The sequence below is a fragment of the Pagrus major genome, chromosome 10 (genome assembly GCF_040436345.1).
Source record: "Pagrus major chromosome 10, Pma_NU_1.0".
Lineage (NCBI taxonomy): Eukaryota > Metazoa > Chordata > Actinopteri > Spariformes > Sparidae > Pagrus > Pagrus major.
Window position 1 is genome coordinate 21571588 of NC_133224.1, and position 16671 is coordinate 21588258.

General features: G+C 44.1%; 1 protein-coding gene across 1 annotated transcript; it reads left to right on the forward strand.

The window, feature by feature from the left end:
* Positions 1-3455: 3455 nt before the first annotated feature.
* polr2a (RNA polymerase II subunit A) lies at positions 3456-16161 on the forward strand. The gene is made up of 28 exons (XM_073474459.1): positions 3456-3766; positions 4571-4703; positions 4807-4943; positions 5076-5249; positions 5354-5635; positions 5731-5892; positions 6064-6284; positions 6376-6508; positions 6622-6746; positions 6899-7109; positions 7190-7568; positions 7702-7796; positions 7931-8134; positions 8217-8439; positions 8523-8706; positions 8848-9019; positions 9114-9219; positions 9776-9981; positions 10077-10340; positions 10451-10658; positions 10745-10845; positions 10934-11038; positions 11130-11312; positions 11398-11601; positions 11697-11883; positions 11976-12089; positions 12184-12333; positions 12625-16161. The coding sequence occupies exons 1-28, from the start codon at positions 3680-3682 to the stop codon at positions 13773-13775; spliced, it is 5901 nt and encodes a 1966-aa protein (XP_073330560.1). The 5' UTR covers positions 3456-3679; the 3' UTR covers positions 13776-16161.
* Positions 16162-16671: the final 510 nt, after the last annotated feature.

The window sequence follows — 16671 nt, forward strand, 5'->3', positions numbered from 1 at the left end:
GACTGTTTTATTACTACATACTATGGGGTGATTATCACTGATTAACTAACATGGTTGAGCAAAGTTTATCTATTTTATATCGTGTCATCTATAAGAAAATCATATTCCGAGAATGTTTTTCTTTTCTAGGTCTAAACCTGCAAAGTAGTTAATAACCATAAATAATATACATAAATGAGTAGAAATGATAAATATGTATATAAGCATAAAATGTAAACATAACTCAAATACTTGGGTAAATGTACTAAGAGTACACTGATATGCACGTACTATGTACTTTTTAAACTAAATGACTATCAAGGCGTTTCTTCAAGATTTTTCCAGCTATATCAATATAAATTTCACAAGTTATGTCAAATGGTCAGAAAAGATGAGGTAACTGCTTCTGATGTTGACAGTACTCTCATCACATCATACAAATATTCAAAACATGTAAGGAATTCATACCAAACTACAGCTGACACTATCAGGCCTCTATGCACTAACCTCCTTGGAGCAGTAGAGGGAGCACTTTTGACAGGTTTGTGGGACTCACTTCCGCATTGAAAATGTGGTTGTGCAATGTCTTTGCAACGCCGATCATTCTCCATATGAGCCAGAGGAGGGAGCCAGCTGGTCAATAATGAATCCTTTGTATAGTCAATGGTATAGCATGGCACATGGTGAACAAAGTGATTTACTGTCACATTCCACCATGCATTTTAAACCTAGCATGCACACATTTTTCTTTCGGTTTGTTGAAATAAAACAGACCATGTTCAGAACAGAGCATGGTTTTACAACATAAGGATACTGCAGATGTGGCATATATCTGCTTCTGGGCTTGAATGATGCTTTCCTCTGCTGGGCCTGCCAAAGAGATAATGGCAAAGGGGGCATGTTCATGCTGGTAGCAGCAGATTAATACAAAGCAGTCCCACTTAACGTGAATGCTTTACTTTAAAATGTTACAATAAACTTGGTTTGATTACCAAAGAATAAACAATCCCACAGTCCATCATTTTAGTTCAGTGTCTTTATTAAAACACAAAAAGGCAGTACAAGTTGGAACACAGCATGACAAGGTGTCTTGGCACAGGTACATAGTCATTACATCAAACAAACACTACCTCAAATAACACACTCAGATACTTCACTCAGATATTGAGAAGTAGTTCAACCATGGTCTAGCTTCTACTTACACTCCTTTTAATGTATGGATAAAAAACATGCACTGAGGGTCAACACAAACATTTCAGCAAATATACAAATACCACAACACTGCTTGAATGAGGCGATGGAGACATAAGGCTCCCAATGGACCATACATTAACACAGAGTGCCGTTCTGCATTTGGACAACTAGATTAACATCCAAACGTGACTTTGTTCCCTTCCCTTGGGTACAACTAACGAGAGCTAACCGGATAAATCTATTGTGTAACAAGCTAATGGCATTTCCTAGTCCCTGAAGACAAGATTGATACGTAGACTTTTAACACCTTTACTTTAAGTAATCAAACGATCGAGTAAAATGGTGGAATCTCTCTATTGTCATAATAATGTAAAATGAGCCTGAAAACAGCCTACTGATTCAACAGTAAGCTTATCCTTCCAATAATGGACTAATATGCACGTAGTTAGCTAGCAAAATGGCTTCAACTTCGACACTGACGAAGAGTCAAGAAATACTGGCTAGAAAACTTCAAGGCAGTTTCGACACACAAAAACCTCTCAGGTTAAAATTCACATAGCTGTTCCTTATTTTGACACGAAGCTCGACATTTTTATGAAATTGCGCAGCTATGTAGCCATTTAAGTTAGCAAACAAGAATATTCCAGACTCCATCTTTCTCGTTCACAACAAGAAGCATATCGTCAAACACCGCCATGTTGGCCGCTAACGTTAAAGGCGTCCAGTTAGGCTAGCTGTAATAGCCTTACATTTCAATCATCCCGGTGACGTTACAGTACAATATATATCCCGATGCCACAGTAAACACCACCCATGTGCTACATCATTAGTATAAACACAAATACTTCCCAGAAAAAACAGATTTAATTAGCTAACGATGAAATAGTTACCAAAGGCTAAACTTTTTTTCCTGTTGCAAGGCTAAGCCGGCGGGCTACTTCACCGTCAATAAAGACCTCTTCGGAGCTTAACGCTAGCTTGTTCAACACGATCCATTTTATCATCAAAGCTACTTTAGCTTTAGCAATAAACATATAATATCTAAAACAACAGAAAAATCCCAGCAGGGAACATACCGTCGATGTCATGAAATAGTCCTACCTTAAGCTAACCATATCACCGGTTGTAATGCTAAGAAAGCACGATTTGGACTTTATTGTCCAAAAATGTAATCGAGTGGCTAGTAAATGACCTGTCTAAAACCCACTTTATAATTATTCAAGATAGTAACCAACTAAATAAATAGCGAACTGGTATAATTGAACCGCCAAAACCACGGCATTTCAGACTACGTTCAAAACGTGGCCTACGACAATGTTTCATATTTTAACAAAAATATTAAACACGTGAGAGCAAGTGAACAACATTACTGGACTTAAATCACAACAATAGCACGTATATGTAAAATTTGTCAACACCAGTTAAAAAACCGGCGTTAAATTAGCACTTAAGGCTCCCCCGAGACTTTCCTACAGGGCGTACGGAAAATCCAGTCCATTGGCCGGCCATCCCTCGCAGGCGAGTCCGAGGCTTGCAAAAAAGTCCCAGCGATCCAAAAAAGCAGAGGACGAAAACCCGAAAAGTCGACGTCTTTCTAAAGTAACTCGAAAATAATCCATTATACAGTGTTTCTGCATGAAAACATCATGTATTTCGACCATTTTCCCTTGTTTAATCAAAGGTCTTAACAGGCCTCAGCCCTGAGCCTCTTTTCTTAGAGCCCAGGCTGATCTAGAGCGAGACGAACGGGAGAACAGAGATTTTTTTTATTTTTGCTCTGAGGGAAGAAATTCACATCGGCCACACTCGGCAAATATCGGAAGCAGGGCGGGTTTTGTTGAAATTATTCTAAGAAGGTTCATTTCTTCACAGCCATTGGATCTCCGTGTTCTACTGCTTAATATTAATAAGACAAAGGACGAATCAAAAGGATTTTGATTGAATATTCATAAATTGCATGCAAAATATACGCCGCGCCGCCTACTCCGTTTTGATAAAGCCAATCGGAGTGAGTTTAGATTAAATTTACGCCCGCCTTTAGTTTTGATTCGTCAAAAAAATGAACGTGCTTTCTAATTGGCTGTACGTGTGGTAAAATGTATTATTCATTTAACTGTCTTGAATAGCCAATGAGCGTTTTACTACAGAGATCCATGTCCCACCTTCCGAACAGTCAGTCCCTGCCTTTTTGAGTGAGCAACCCCGTAGTCTGCACTCAGTCTATATAAACAAGCGTTGAGCCGCTTCATGCTCAGAAGCGCTTAGAGCGCTCCGGTGTGTAGATCAGGAAAAGGGAAGGGAACAGTCGGTAGCCATCTTACTTAGGACCAAAACATAAATAATTAGGTAATAAAGGCAAACGACAACCGAGGTCCCTGGGATATCGCCTTCGGAGACTTTCCGGTCACCGTTGGCGGCCTGACCAGAGTCGTGGTGATTATTTAAAGGCTGTTCCTGCTCACAAAGCGGCGTGCCGAGGAAGGACGCGTCTCTTTGAATAGACAGGATGCACGGACCGCCCTCCGGCGACAGCGCATGCCCATTGCGCACGATCAAGAGAGTTCAGTTCGGCATCATCAGCCCAGATGAGCTTGTAGGTTTTCTTTTTGGGGGAGTGGGGGGTATTTTATTGATTATCAGACAGATCACACATCACTCTTACAGTTTTCTTGACGTACCTTTGTAATTTAACATAATGTGGCAAAGACATGGTTCTATTTACAACGGAAATGCTTGCTGTTAGCCTAGCCTAGCTAGCTGTGTCAGGCTGGTGGCGCTTGTGCTAACTAGCATGTAGCAGGAAGTTTGAAAAACTTTAAGCACAACATTCTCAGATAGGATTCATGCTATCACATCAATTAAACCCCCATTATATTCATGCAATGTACCTTGTAGGCCCATCAGTAAGTAGACATTTTGATTACTTTGTAGCTCTTTGTTGTGGACACCGCTTATTTGGTTTTACCACTGGTCGTATTGTACGCATTGTTCTGTTTTCTCATACAATAAATGTAATAAAAGGGTACTGAAACAGTCAGATACGCATGTTTTTTTTAATCAAGATTGGTTGTTTTCATTGGTATGTGGATTATATATGTTTATACAACTGAGCACAACGTTTTATTTCATAGTGAAAGTTATTGTTTAAAGAACCTTATTTTTGGCAAAGTGCATGGTTAGACAGACTTTCTTTTAATTATTTCAGCACTGATCACTGGATGTTGGATAATAGAAATTTAGATTCTATCACTGATGTGGATGAATTGTTGTGATTGATACATTTTTCTAACTGGCATATATGCAGCGTTATTGGTATTTATAGTCTTGCACTGACAGAAGATGATCAACTGCTGATTATTGCAGCATCAACTTATACACATGGTTTATTTCTTCCCAGAAACGGATGTCCGTCACTGAAGGGGGAATCAAATACCCCGAAACAACAGAAGGAGGACGTCCTAAACTTGGTGGCCTTATGGACCCAAGACAAGGGGTCATCGAAAGAACTGGAAGATGTCAGACGTGTGCAGGTACAGTTTAATGTTAGCATTTCATTAAATATAACATTGATCAGTTGACTGCGCTTCCTATCTGAGGTCACAATTTAATATTTTATGGATTTTGTCTCTCCAGGCAACATGACAGAATGTCCAGGACACTTCGGCCACATAGAGCTGGCAAAGCCAGTTTTCCATGTTGGCTTCGTCACAAAGATCATGAAGGTCCTTCGATGTGTGTGCTTCTTTTGCTCTAAGCTATTAGTGGATTCAGTAAGTATACTTGGCATACTACAGTACATAATTATAAAAATCCCATTTTTAATCATAAAAGAATCATTCCAGTCTTGTTCATAGATTGAGCTGTACTGATGTTTAACTTGCTCCCATTTCTGTCACCTCCAGAACAATCCAAAGATCAAAGACATCCTATGTAAATCTAAAGGGCAGCCCAGGAAGCGTCTGACACACGTTTATGAGCTGTGCAAAGGGAAAAATATCTGTGAAGGAGGGGAGGAGATGGACAACAAATTCGGAATGGAACAGCAGGAGACCGAGGAGGACATCACCAAGGAGAAGGTATTCTGGTGGAGTCTTTTTGTCAAAGCTTATGTCTGTTTAAGCTTCAAAATTCATGGGACTGCTCATCTTAATTTCTCACATTCTTCCCTTAACCTCTGCAGGGCCACGGTGGGTGTGGGCGCTACCAGCCACGTATCAGACGCTCAGGTCTGGAGCTGTATGCTGAGTGGAAGCACGTAAACGAGGACTCGCAGGAGAAGAAAATCCTGCTGAGCCCCGAGCGGGTGCACGAGATCTTCAAGCGCATCTCGGATGAAGAGGACGTCATCTTGGGCATGGACCCCAAGTTTGCCAGACCAGAGTGGATGATTGTAACAGTGTTGCCTGTGCCTCCGCTGGCTGTCAGGCCTGCTGTTGTCATGCAGGGCTCTGCTCGCAACCAGGTAAAGAAAAGTAAAGTACTAAAGTTTTCAAGCTGTTTAAAAGAAAATCTAACTTCTGACCACAACGATTACAACAAATAATTTCTTTTGTAAAGGACGACTTGACCCACAAGCTGGCTGACATTGTCAAAATCAACAACCAGCTGAGAAGAAATGAGCAGAGTGGTGCGGCGGCTCACGTCATAGCTGAGGATGTCAAACTGCTTCAGTTTCATGTCGCCACCATGGTGGACAATGAATTGCCAGGCCTGCCAAGGGTATTTATACACTTAACTGATGCCTTTAATTATACAGTTGTGTATTTGATGTAACGTAGTGTTAAAGTACACTAATTAAGCCTATCTTAAGTTGTTTTCGCAGTTTTCTGTATTACATTCTTGCACAGCATTTTATGGTGCTTGAATTAAAATAAATGTTTCTGTTTACAGGCAATGCAAAAGTCCGGCCGTCCTCTCAAATCCATAAAGCAGCGTCTAAAGGGAAAAGAGGGGCGAGTCCGAGGTAACCTCATGGGCAAGCGTGTGGACTTCTCCGCCCGAACTGTCATCACCCCAGACCCCAACCTGCAGATCGACCAAGTCGGTGTCCCACGATCCATCGCAGCCAATATGACCTTCCCAGAAATCGTCACACCCTTTAATATTGACAGGTACTGTGGAGTAGTTAGCTGATTAAACTGCATATAAATGTGTAAAAACCCTGTATTTTAAAACCATATTTATGAAATGTGACCATCTTAGATTACAAGAGCTGGTGCGCAGAGGCAACAGCCAGTACCCAGGAGCCAAATACATCATCCGTGACAATGGAGACAGAATTGACCTGCGATTCCACCCCAAACCAAGTGACCTTCATCTGCAGATTGGCTACAAGGCAAGATTCAAATAACTATACGCAGCTCCAGAGTTATGCTGACTTCATTGATGAACTTTTATTAGATAATTATATTTTTATCCTGACTAACACTGATGATTTTCTCTGTTTAGGTGGAAAGACACATGTGTGACGGTGACATCGTCATCTTCAACCGACAGCCAACACTACATAAAATGTCTATGATGGGGCACAGGGTCCGCATCCTGCCATGGTCCACATTTCGACTTAACCTCAGGTACCAAATGAAGACTAGACCTCTTTGGCTTTTATAAATGTGTTTTTTTGAAACAGGCGGTCCCTTTTATAGAATTTAATAATTGAGCATATTCTAAAGGGTTTGTCTTAATATCCAGGCAATAATAAAGAAATCCTCTTGTCTCCCTCCAGTGTGACCACCCCGTACAACGCTGACTTTGACGGGGATGAGATGAATCTCCACCTGCCTCAGTCCCTCGAGACAAGGGCAGAGATCCAGGAGCTGGCCATGGTGCCACGTATGATCGTCACACCCCAGTCCAACAGGCCCGTCATGGGTATCGTGCAGGACACCCTCACAGCTGTCCGCAAGTTCACCAAGAGAGACGTCTTCTTAGAGAGAGTAAGGAGAATGTTATGACATTACCAGCAGGTGCTTTTTCTTGTCTTGAGGGGTTTTAAGACTGTGTTTGTCCGCCACAGGGTGAAGTGATGAACCTCCTCATGTTCCTCTCCACTTGGGACGGGAAAGTGCCTCAGCCGGCCATCCTCAAGCCCCGTCCTCTGTGGACGGGCAAGCAGATCTTCAGCTTAATCATTCCTGGACACATTAACGTGATCCGCACACACAGCACCCATCCGGACGAGGAAGACAGCGGCCCTTACAAGCACATCTCACCCGGGGACACCAAGGTCATAGTGGAGAACGGGGAGTTGATCATGGGCATCCTGTGTAAGAAATCTCTGGGAACCTCCGCCGGCTCCCTCGTCCACATCTCCTACCTGGAGATGGGCCATGACATCACCCGGCTCTTCTACTCTAACATTCAGACTGTGGTCAACAACTGGCTGCTCATCGAGGGTAAGAAACTGTAAAGCGCACATACCTTTATTGCTGTATTTTATTGGTATTGAGGAATAATTTTTGCAATCAAGACTTTATATTCTTTGCGATTGTTTGTTTTAATACTAACGAGTTTAATCATTTTCTTCAGGTCATTCCATTGGTATTGGTGACTCCATTGCTGACGCCAAGACCTACCTTGACATTCAGAATACCATCAAGAAAGCCAAACAGGATGTGATAGAAGTAAGCACAAAATATTGCATAGTCACTAACATCTCTTAAACTAGCAGAATAACTCAAATTTGGTTATTTCAACATAGTCTTACCAGTTTTTCAGCAGAAATTATAAAAAAAAGTAACATTTTTTTCTTTGCCAGGTCATCGAGAAAGCCCACAACAACGAGCTGGAGCCGACCCCCGGTAACACACTGAGGCAGACCTTTGAGAACCAGGTGAATCGTATCCTCAACGACGCTCGTGATAAAACGGGATCGTCAGCCCAGAAGTCTCTGTCTGAGTACAACAACTTCAAGTCCATGGTGGTGGCTGGTTCTAAGGGATCAAAGATTAACATCTCACAGGTAAAAGAATCAATCCAACGAACACTATCGTACTGTATACGAGTGGTGGGTTTGATTCACATCATCTTCCCTCCTTGTTCAGGTTATTGCCGTGGTGGGGCAGCAGAACGTTGAGGGTAAACGAATCCCCTTCGGCTTCAAACACCGCACGCTGCCTCACTTCATTAAGGATGACTACGGTCCTGAGAGCAGAGGCTTCGTGGAGAACTCCTACCTGGCCGGCCTGACACCGACAGAGTTCTTCTTCCACGCCATGGGAGGCAGAGAGGGTCTGATTGACACAGCTGTCAAGACTGCTGAGACCGGTGAGAAAATTGGATGTGAAAGGCATTTCAGTGGGCTGTCCGAGAACAAAAAAGTGGTTTCTAACGTGAATTTGTTCTATCAGGTTACATCCAGCGTCGTCTGATCAAGTCTATGGAGTCGGTGATGGTGAAGTACGACGGCACGGTGCGTAACTCCATCAACCAGGTGGTCCAGCTGCGTTACGGTGAGGACGGCCTGGCGGGAGAGAACGTCGAGTTCCAAAACGTGGCAACGCTCAAACCCTCAAACAAGGCCTTTGAAAAGAAGTAAGTTACACACTCTCTATACTCAGACAGTTAGAGTATTGTGGGTTCTAGTCCCAAACATGCTGTAACTTTTCTAAACTGCATGCATAATATTGCTAAAATTGGTCAATAGTGGCTTTAATTTTTATCTTATGTGTCTAGGTTTAAATTTGATTGCACCAACGAGCGAGCGCTGAGGCGGACGCTGCAGGAAGACGTCGTAAAAGACGTGATGACCAACGCCCACGTGCAGAGTGCCTTGGAGAGGGAGTATGACAAGATGAAGGAGGACAGGGAGATCCTCCGAGCCATTTTCCCTACAGGAGACAGCAAGGTGTGTGGCTCCAGCTCTGCTCTTTAACAGTCTCCAGGACTGCCACGTGAAATGAAAAATGCTCACACACTGCAATGTTTCTCCTCGCCTGCAGGTGGTGCTGCCATGCAACCTGGCCAGAATGATCTGGAACGCTCAGAAGATCTTCCGCATCAACACTCGGACCCCAACAGACCTCAATCCTCTGAGGGTTGTCGACGGTAAGCTCAAACATCAAATCAAGTTGTCACACAGGTTCTTAATAATATTAATAAAAAGTTGAAAGATGAAAAGCATAAAATAGGTATATAACAGAAATGAAACTAGCGATGTAAGCGATTAAATTATTAAAGGCAAGATCAAAAAGGAGGTCTTGAGCTGTTTCTTAAAAATCAACAGAAGTTGCTTGTCATATTTTTTCACCATGTATTTAGTTACAGGATTTTGTGACTCGTGGGAGAGCACTGGTCGTAGAATTAGATTTAGGAGTTCCTGGCTTGGACTCAATGTGCCTCTTTAAGCCACGTAAAGCTACCTGGAGAATCCGTGTTACAGATCGAACAGTACAAGTCCTAGTCCCTCTTTAATACAGAGACTTATAGCCTCATGGTATCAAAGATTCCAATTGTATGAAACAATGACATTAAGATATAAAATTGTCTGGGAGAAAAAGATGTTTACAATCAATACAAAACTACCAGAAAACCTCATAAATGTCAAAACTGAGACACAAATATAGCATAAATGTCAATCTCATGGTGTGTTTTGGGTCCTCAGGTGTTCACGATCTGAGTAAGAAGCTGGTTATTGTAAATGGTGATGACCCGCTGAGCAGACAGGCCCAGCAGAACGCCACTCTGCTCTTCAACATCCACCTGCGCTCCACGCTCTGCTCCAAACGCATGACGGAGGAGTTCCGCCTTTCCACAGAGGCTTTCGACTGGCTGCTGGGAGAGATTGAGACCAAATTCAACCAGTCCATCGTAAGTTTTGCATATTATTGTAGTAATTTAATAGTTGTTTAAGAGAGAGATTCAATTTTTATTTTATTAATAACTTGTTTTTCCTTCTTTCCCAGGCCCACCCAGGTGAAATGGTCGGCGCCCTGGCTGCTCAGTCGCTGGGAGAGCCGGCCACACAGATGACACTCAACACTTTCCACTACGCCGGTGTGTCTGCCAAGAACGTAACACTGGGTGTGCCTCGTCTGAAGGAGTTGATCAACATCTCCAAGAGGCCCAAAACTCCCTCGCTGACCGTTTTCCTGCTGGGCCAGGCGGCGCGTGATGCTGAGAGGGCTAAGGACATCCTCTGTCGGTTGGAGCACACCACACTGCGAAAGGTAAGAGGAACAAAATTATTGAACAGTTCTTTTTTTTTCTTTAAAATCCAATTTTATCCCCCCATCCTTTTAAAAGCGGTGACTAAAATTGGCTCTTTTTTTTTACGCAGGTGACGGCCAACACCGCCATCTACTACGACCCCAACCCCCAGAACACTGTGGTAGCCGAGGACCAGGAGTGGGTGAACGTCTACTATGAGATGCCCGACTTTGACGTGACGCGCATCTCACCGTGGCTGCTGCGTATCGAGCTCGACCGCAAGCACATGACTGATCGCAAGCTGACTATGGAGCAGATTGCAGAGAAGATCAACGCAGGTGGGTTGATTGCACATTTCCTTATTCCATACTTAATTGAAGGGAAGTGGTTATCCTCTAATGACACTTTTTTGTTTTCCTGCAAGGTTTTGGAGATGATCTGAACTGTATTTTCAATGACGACAATGCTGAGAAGCTCGTGCTGCGAATCAGAATCATGAACAGCGATGAGAACAAGTTCCAAGAGGTGAGCATTGGCATTACATTCAACAACAATAAACGCACTGTAGTCAGTTTCCCTCTTAATCATAAATTCCTGTAATTTCTTTGTCTAGGATGAGGAGGTGGTGGACAAAATGGACGACGATGTGTTCCTGAGGTGCATCGAGTCCAACATGCTGACAGACATGACGCTTCAAGGCATCGAGCAGATCAGCAAGGTAACAGATTGATAGACAAACTTCTAATCTATAACAAAAGCATATTACCTGCCTGTGAAGAGAAGTCAAAGGTGAACCTCTTCTTCTCCAGGTGTACATGCACTTGCCCCAGACTGACAATAAGAAGAAGATCATCATCACCGAGGACGGTGAGTTCAAGGCCCTGCAGGAGTGGATCCTTGAGACAGACGGAGTGAGCCTCATGAGGGTCCTCAGCGAGAAGGACGTCGATCCCGTCAGGACCACCTCCAATGACATTGTGGAGATTTTCACGGTACAAAAGCAAAAAAAACCTTTTTAGTAGGATTACAGCAGCTTTGTAAAGATATTAATTTTCCTGTTCTGTCTCTCGTGCGTAGGTGTTGGGAATTGAGGCTGTGCGGAAGGCTCTGGAGAGGGAGTTGTACCACGTCATCTCCTTTGACGGTTCCTATGTCAACTACCGTCACTTGGCTCTGCTTTGTGACACCATGACGTGCCGCGGTCACCTGATGGCCATCACACGTCACGGCATCAACCGTCAAGACACAGGGCCGCTCATGAAGTGTTCCTTTGAGGAGACGGTGAGAGGATAATCTATTAAGTCATCGGAAGAAACTACTGTATCCCAGTTGTGATTTAATAACCACTTCACTCTTTCTTCCATTTCTCCCTCCAGGTGGATGTGCTGATGGAGGCGTCATCCCACGGTGAATCCGACCCCATGAAGGGTGTGTCGGAGAACATCATGCTCGGCCAGCTCGCCCCGGCTGGTACAGGATGCTTTGACCTGCTGTTGGATGCTGAGAAGTGTAAATACGGCATGGAGATCCCTACCAACATACCTGGCATCAGCGTGGCTGGACGTAAGTGGAGCGATGTTTGTCAGATATGATACAGACGGTAGATTTAGTTTAAGAGTTATAATACTTGTGTTCTCTTTCTGTCCTACTTTCAGCCACTGGCATGTTCTTTGGCACGGTGCCGAGTCCCATGAGCGGTATGTCACCTGCCATGACCCCGTGGAACACAGGAGCAACACCAGCCTACGGTGCCTGGTCCCCCAGTGTTGGTGAGTGTATCCCCAGGTGCTCTGGCTCTTTTCTTTTTTATTTTTTTGGTTTCATTCACTAATTTTTGCTTTTTCATGCTTTTTTTTTCTCCAGGAAGCGGCATGACCCCTGGTGCAGCAGGTTTCTCTCCCAGTGCAGCATCAGATGCAAGTGGCTTCTCTCCGGGCTACTCACCGGCCTGGTCTCCCACTCCTGGGTCTCCAGGATCTCCAGGACCTGCCAGCCCGTACATCCCATCTCCAGGTTAGACGCTGCAGAAGTCTTTGTTTTATGTTACAGACTAGTTAAAAATTGTAATAATAATGTGGACACAGATTTTGACTTTTTGAATCTAACGTCTTTGTACAAATTGAAATCAAACAAACATAAAAAATACAAAAGAAACAAACAGGGAAAAGGTCAAACTTATTTAGTACCTTTTACTGAAATAATTATAAATGATTCATAAAAAATTATAAATAAAATAAAAAAGAGCAGCCCAAGAATGGATCCCTGAGGCACCACTCTAAAAGTGTTCCCTGTTTCCCTCTTTAGGTGGAGCGATGTCACCCAACTACTCACCCACCTCCCCGGCCTATGAGCCCCGCTCCCCTGGAGGCTACACCCCACAGAGCCCAGGCTACTCCCCCACCTCACCCTCCTACTCTCCCACTTCTCCCTCTTACTCCCCCACCAGCCCAAACTACAGCCCCACATCTCCTTCTTACTCACCCACCTCGCCCAGCTACTCCCCAACCTCCCCCTCCTATTCGCCCACTTCTCCGTCTTATTCCCCAACATCTCCCTCCTACTCCCCTACCTCCCCGTCCTACTCACCCACGTCTCCCTCCTATTCTCCCACCTCACCAAGCTACAGCCCGACGTCACCAAGCTACAGCCCCACGTCTCCAAGCTACTCGCCCACCTCACCCTCATACTCACCTACTTCTCCCTCTTATTCTCCCACCTCTCCATCTTACTCCCCCACCTCTCCATCTTACTCCCCCACCTCTCCTTCCTATTCTCCCACCAGCCCGAGCTACAGCCCCACATCGCCGAACTACACTCCCACCTCGCCCAGTTACTCCCCCACCTCTCCTTCCTACTCCCCTACATCGCCCTCTTACTCTCCAACATCCCCCAACTACACCCCAACCAGCCCGAACTACTCCCCCACCTCTCCCTCTTACTCCCCCACCTCTCCGTCCTACTCACCCTCAAGTCCACGTTACACCCCGCAGTCACCCACTTACACACCAAGCTCCCCCTCCTACAGCCCCAGCTCCCCCTCCTACTCCCCCACCTCCCCCAAATACACCCCGACTTCACCCTCATACAGCCCCAGCTCCCCGGAGTACACTCCCACCTCTCCCAAATACTCGCCCACCTCTCCAAAGTACTCCCCAACGTCGCCGAAGTACTCACCAACTTCTCCCACCTACTCCCCGACGACTCCAAAATACAGCCCCACCTCTCCTACCTACTCCCCCACCTCCCCCACTTACACCCCCACCAGCCCCAAGTACTCCCCTACTTCCCCAACTTATTCTCCAACTTCACCCAAGTACTCACCCACATCTCCTACATACTCACCAACTAGTCCTAAAGGCTCCACATACAGCCCCACCTCCCCTGGATACAGCCCCACCTCACCCACCTACAGCCCGGCAATCAGCCCCGACGACAGCGACGAGGAGAACAACTGATGCGCCGCGGATGAGAAGGGGAGGCAGCTGAAGAAGTCCCGTCACCTCATGGTGGACACCTGAAGGACAGCATCTTTAACCAGCTGGAGGTGGCGGTGCTTCTCGCCACAGGGGTCCCGATTGTGATTGTTTTCGTTGGAGAAATCTCTCCTGTGGGGACCTCTGTTTTCGATCATCTGAGGGCCCCCTTTACCACAAGAAATTGTTAAAACTATAACGTGAAAGACTTGAACTGCTTCGCCTGAAGGAAAAAAAAGGCTGCCTTTTGAAATAGTTTTTTAATTTTCACATGGGGTGTTGGAGCAAAACTGCAAATCTGAGAGGAAGATGTGGTGAACACATAACAGGGGAGAAAATGTCCCTTTTTAACTTTCTAGTGTACTGCATCCAGTCTCTCTCTCATTCTCTAAATGTCGGGTGTGTAGTCGTGGAAAGCGTACATATTGCCAAAAGCCTTTTGAGAAGTGGATTGTATTCATCACTAAAGCATAAGCTGTAAAAGAAAATCAAGGAGGTAAGGTTTAGACTTTGTTTACTGCATATTTCACCAAGGTGTATCTTGTTAGACCTTTCCGCTGCTTTTGTAAAACTACAGTCTCTGCCAGTTTTTGGGGTATTTTTGTGGATCAAAGATGGAGCTTTAGGAGTAAAGTCAGATTGTCTAAAGGAGAAATAAACACATGATAGGAGAGAGAAACTGGCTTGCAGGGAAAATAAATTTCACTCTGAACATCATTGACTACATAGCTCTATGTACCCATCGCCCTCCCCTCTTGCTCCTTCACACCCCAGAGACAAAACCTGAAAGATGTCATGAAAACACCCACCAGCATCCTCTTGTCCTCTAACATTTTGGAGACTTGTGCATCAGAAGAAACAAAAAAAAAAAACACTTTTCCAAATAATAATCTTCCCGTGACACTGGGAATTTAAAGATTTATATGAAAAAATAAAGTCAGAATGATTATTCTGACTTTAATTTTGATTCTAGAAGGAAATGGGGCCCAAACACGTGGGAGAGGAATACTAGTTTTGCTGCTTTTGTCATTGTTTGCATGAGTAGCACATGTTAATACATTTTAATCAAGCTTTAGGTTGAAGGTTCTTTTTTCAAATCCCTCCCACTTCTCGCTAATCGTCGTCCCATTTCTGATAGCTGACGTGTACACAGGATTATTTGGACTGTTCAATTTATTTAAGAAAGAAAGTTAACTACTATTCTGTGTGAATATATAATGGAGGAAAATTAAGAATTTTAATTTGTTTTTGGCTTTCCTCTAGTTTGCTTTTGGTGACTTTGTAAACCTGTTTGCAGGAGGCTCGTGTTCTGTGGATGAAGGGGCAGAGGACGGAGGGGAGTGCTTTTATTTTCGCCCGCTTTCTCCCCGACAGTCTGAGTTTTTTGCCACGACAGCAACTGCTACAGTTGTAGGAAATGGTGCATGCTGTCAGCAGGTCGTGACATTGCTTCAGTTAAACATAGAAGGGCAAAAAAGTTCAGTGCTCAGTTCAGTGTTCTCACTTCTCTGGCAACATTTGTCCTCCTGTTGGCATGGAACAGTTTATTTCTTTTAAGCAGAGATCGTCCAAAGAAACAGCACTTCTGGGCCTCTCTGTTAAAAAAAAAAACCTTACCCACTACATTAGTGTGATCTTCTTTTCGAATATGGGTGCTTTCTCACACAACTCGACCTAGTTTGACTGCGTTAGGAAACCGGCTGTACGCCTGATGACAATGGAAACATTTTTTCCCTTCCCTCCTCGTTCCATTTGATCACTCGACGCGGTTTCTGAATTTATTGGACTCGCTGGGTCTCCTCCCTCTTCCCTCTTCATCCACAAGTGATCCTCATTTCTGAAATCAGTGTTTCTTTTTTCTACCAGTGTATGTACCTGTGATGAGGGGAATCATGGGGAGGGGGCGACGTATTTGGGGTCTCACTCGGAGTCCTGTGGGTTATGTTTATGTTAAAATGATTTTGTGAAACATTGCTTCCAAGATGGTCTCGAATTGAAAGGACTGCATCTTCTGGCCTTTGAGATAAAGCAGGTTTGGTAATTGCACTTAGTAAATATTGTGGTGGACCTAAGCCCCAGACATTGTGATATTTTGTCCACTATGCTTGCATCTAATCCTGTTGTCTTAACTGTGTGCTGTCCAGTCAATTCAGAGCATCGGGACTCCCGGGTTGTATGAATGTGTGTATGCGTGTGTGTCCGAGGGTGAGACAGGGTTTCAAACTGAGGAAAGACTTCACATGTCTGGGCAAAGGAAGGTTTAACTTGAAATTGCCACTGTATAGAAATCGATTCATTATCTCATTCTCCGTATCTTTGTTCTGTTTGTTTTTTGACTTGGAAAAAAATGAATAAAAGTTTTACTACATGTTTGTCTCCGTCTCTTTTATGTCACTCATCTACAGCCGATGTCAGTTTTGTGCTACAACACATGCTACATTTTATAGCGTAAAGAGAAACTACATTTAGTAATTATAGAGACAAATACCAGAGTACTCCAACTTTTTTGATAATCAATCCATCAGTACATTTATTAGAGTAGTACTTGAAGATGATTTTGAGATGCTTGTACTCAAATATTCCCATTTTATACCACTCCAACAAATTTCACAGGGAAATCTGATCCACTTTCGTTTGATAAACGGCAACCTCAGTTAGTAGAGCATGCGGCCCATACGCAGAGGCTGTGTCCTTGCTACAGCTGCCCAGGGCTCGAATCTGACCCGTGGCCCCTTGCTGCATGTCATCCCACCTCTCTCATCCGATTTCCTGTCAACCTTTAGCTGTGAAAAGGCCAAAACATTAATAAAAAAATTTAAAAAACTGTGTAAAATAGGTCAAATTGGCTCCACATGACCAGCTACAACAATAAATGTAT

What these genes read in the sequence shown, in the direction of transcription:
- polr2a (XM_073474459.1), top strand. Translation starts at nt 3,680, where the DNA reads ATGCACGGACCGCCCTCCGGCGACAGCGCATGCCCATTGCGCACGATC. An exon ending in AGGACATCACCAAGGAGAAG is followed by an intron (nt 5,250 to 5,353) that starts GTATTCTGGTGG and finishes TAACCTCTGCAG; the next exon opens with GGCCACGGTGGGTGTGGGCG. An exon ending in TCCCTACAGGAGACAGCAAG is followed by an intron (nt 9,020 to 9,113) that starts GTGTGTGGCTCC and finishes CCTCGCCTGCAG; the next exon opens with GTGGTGCTGCCATGCAACCT.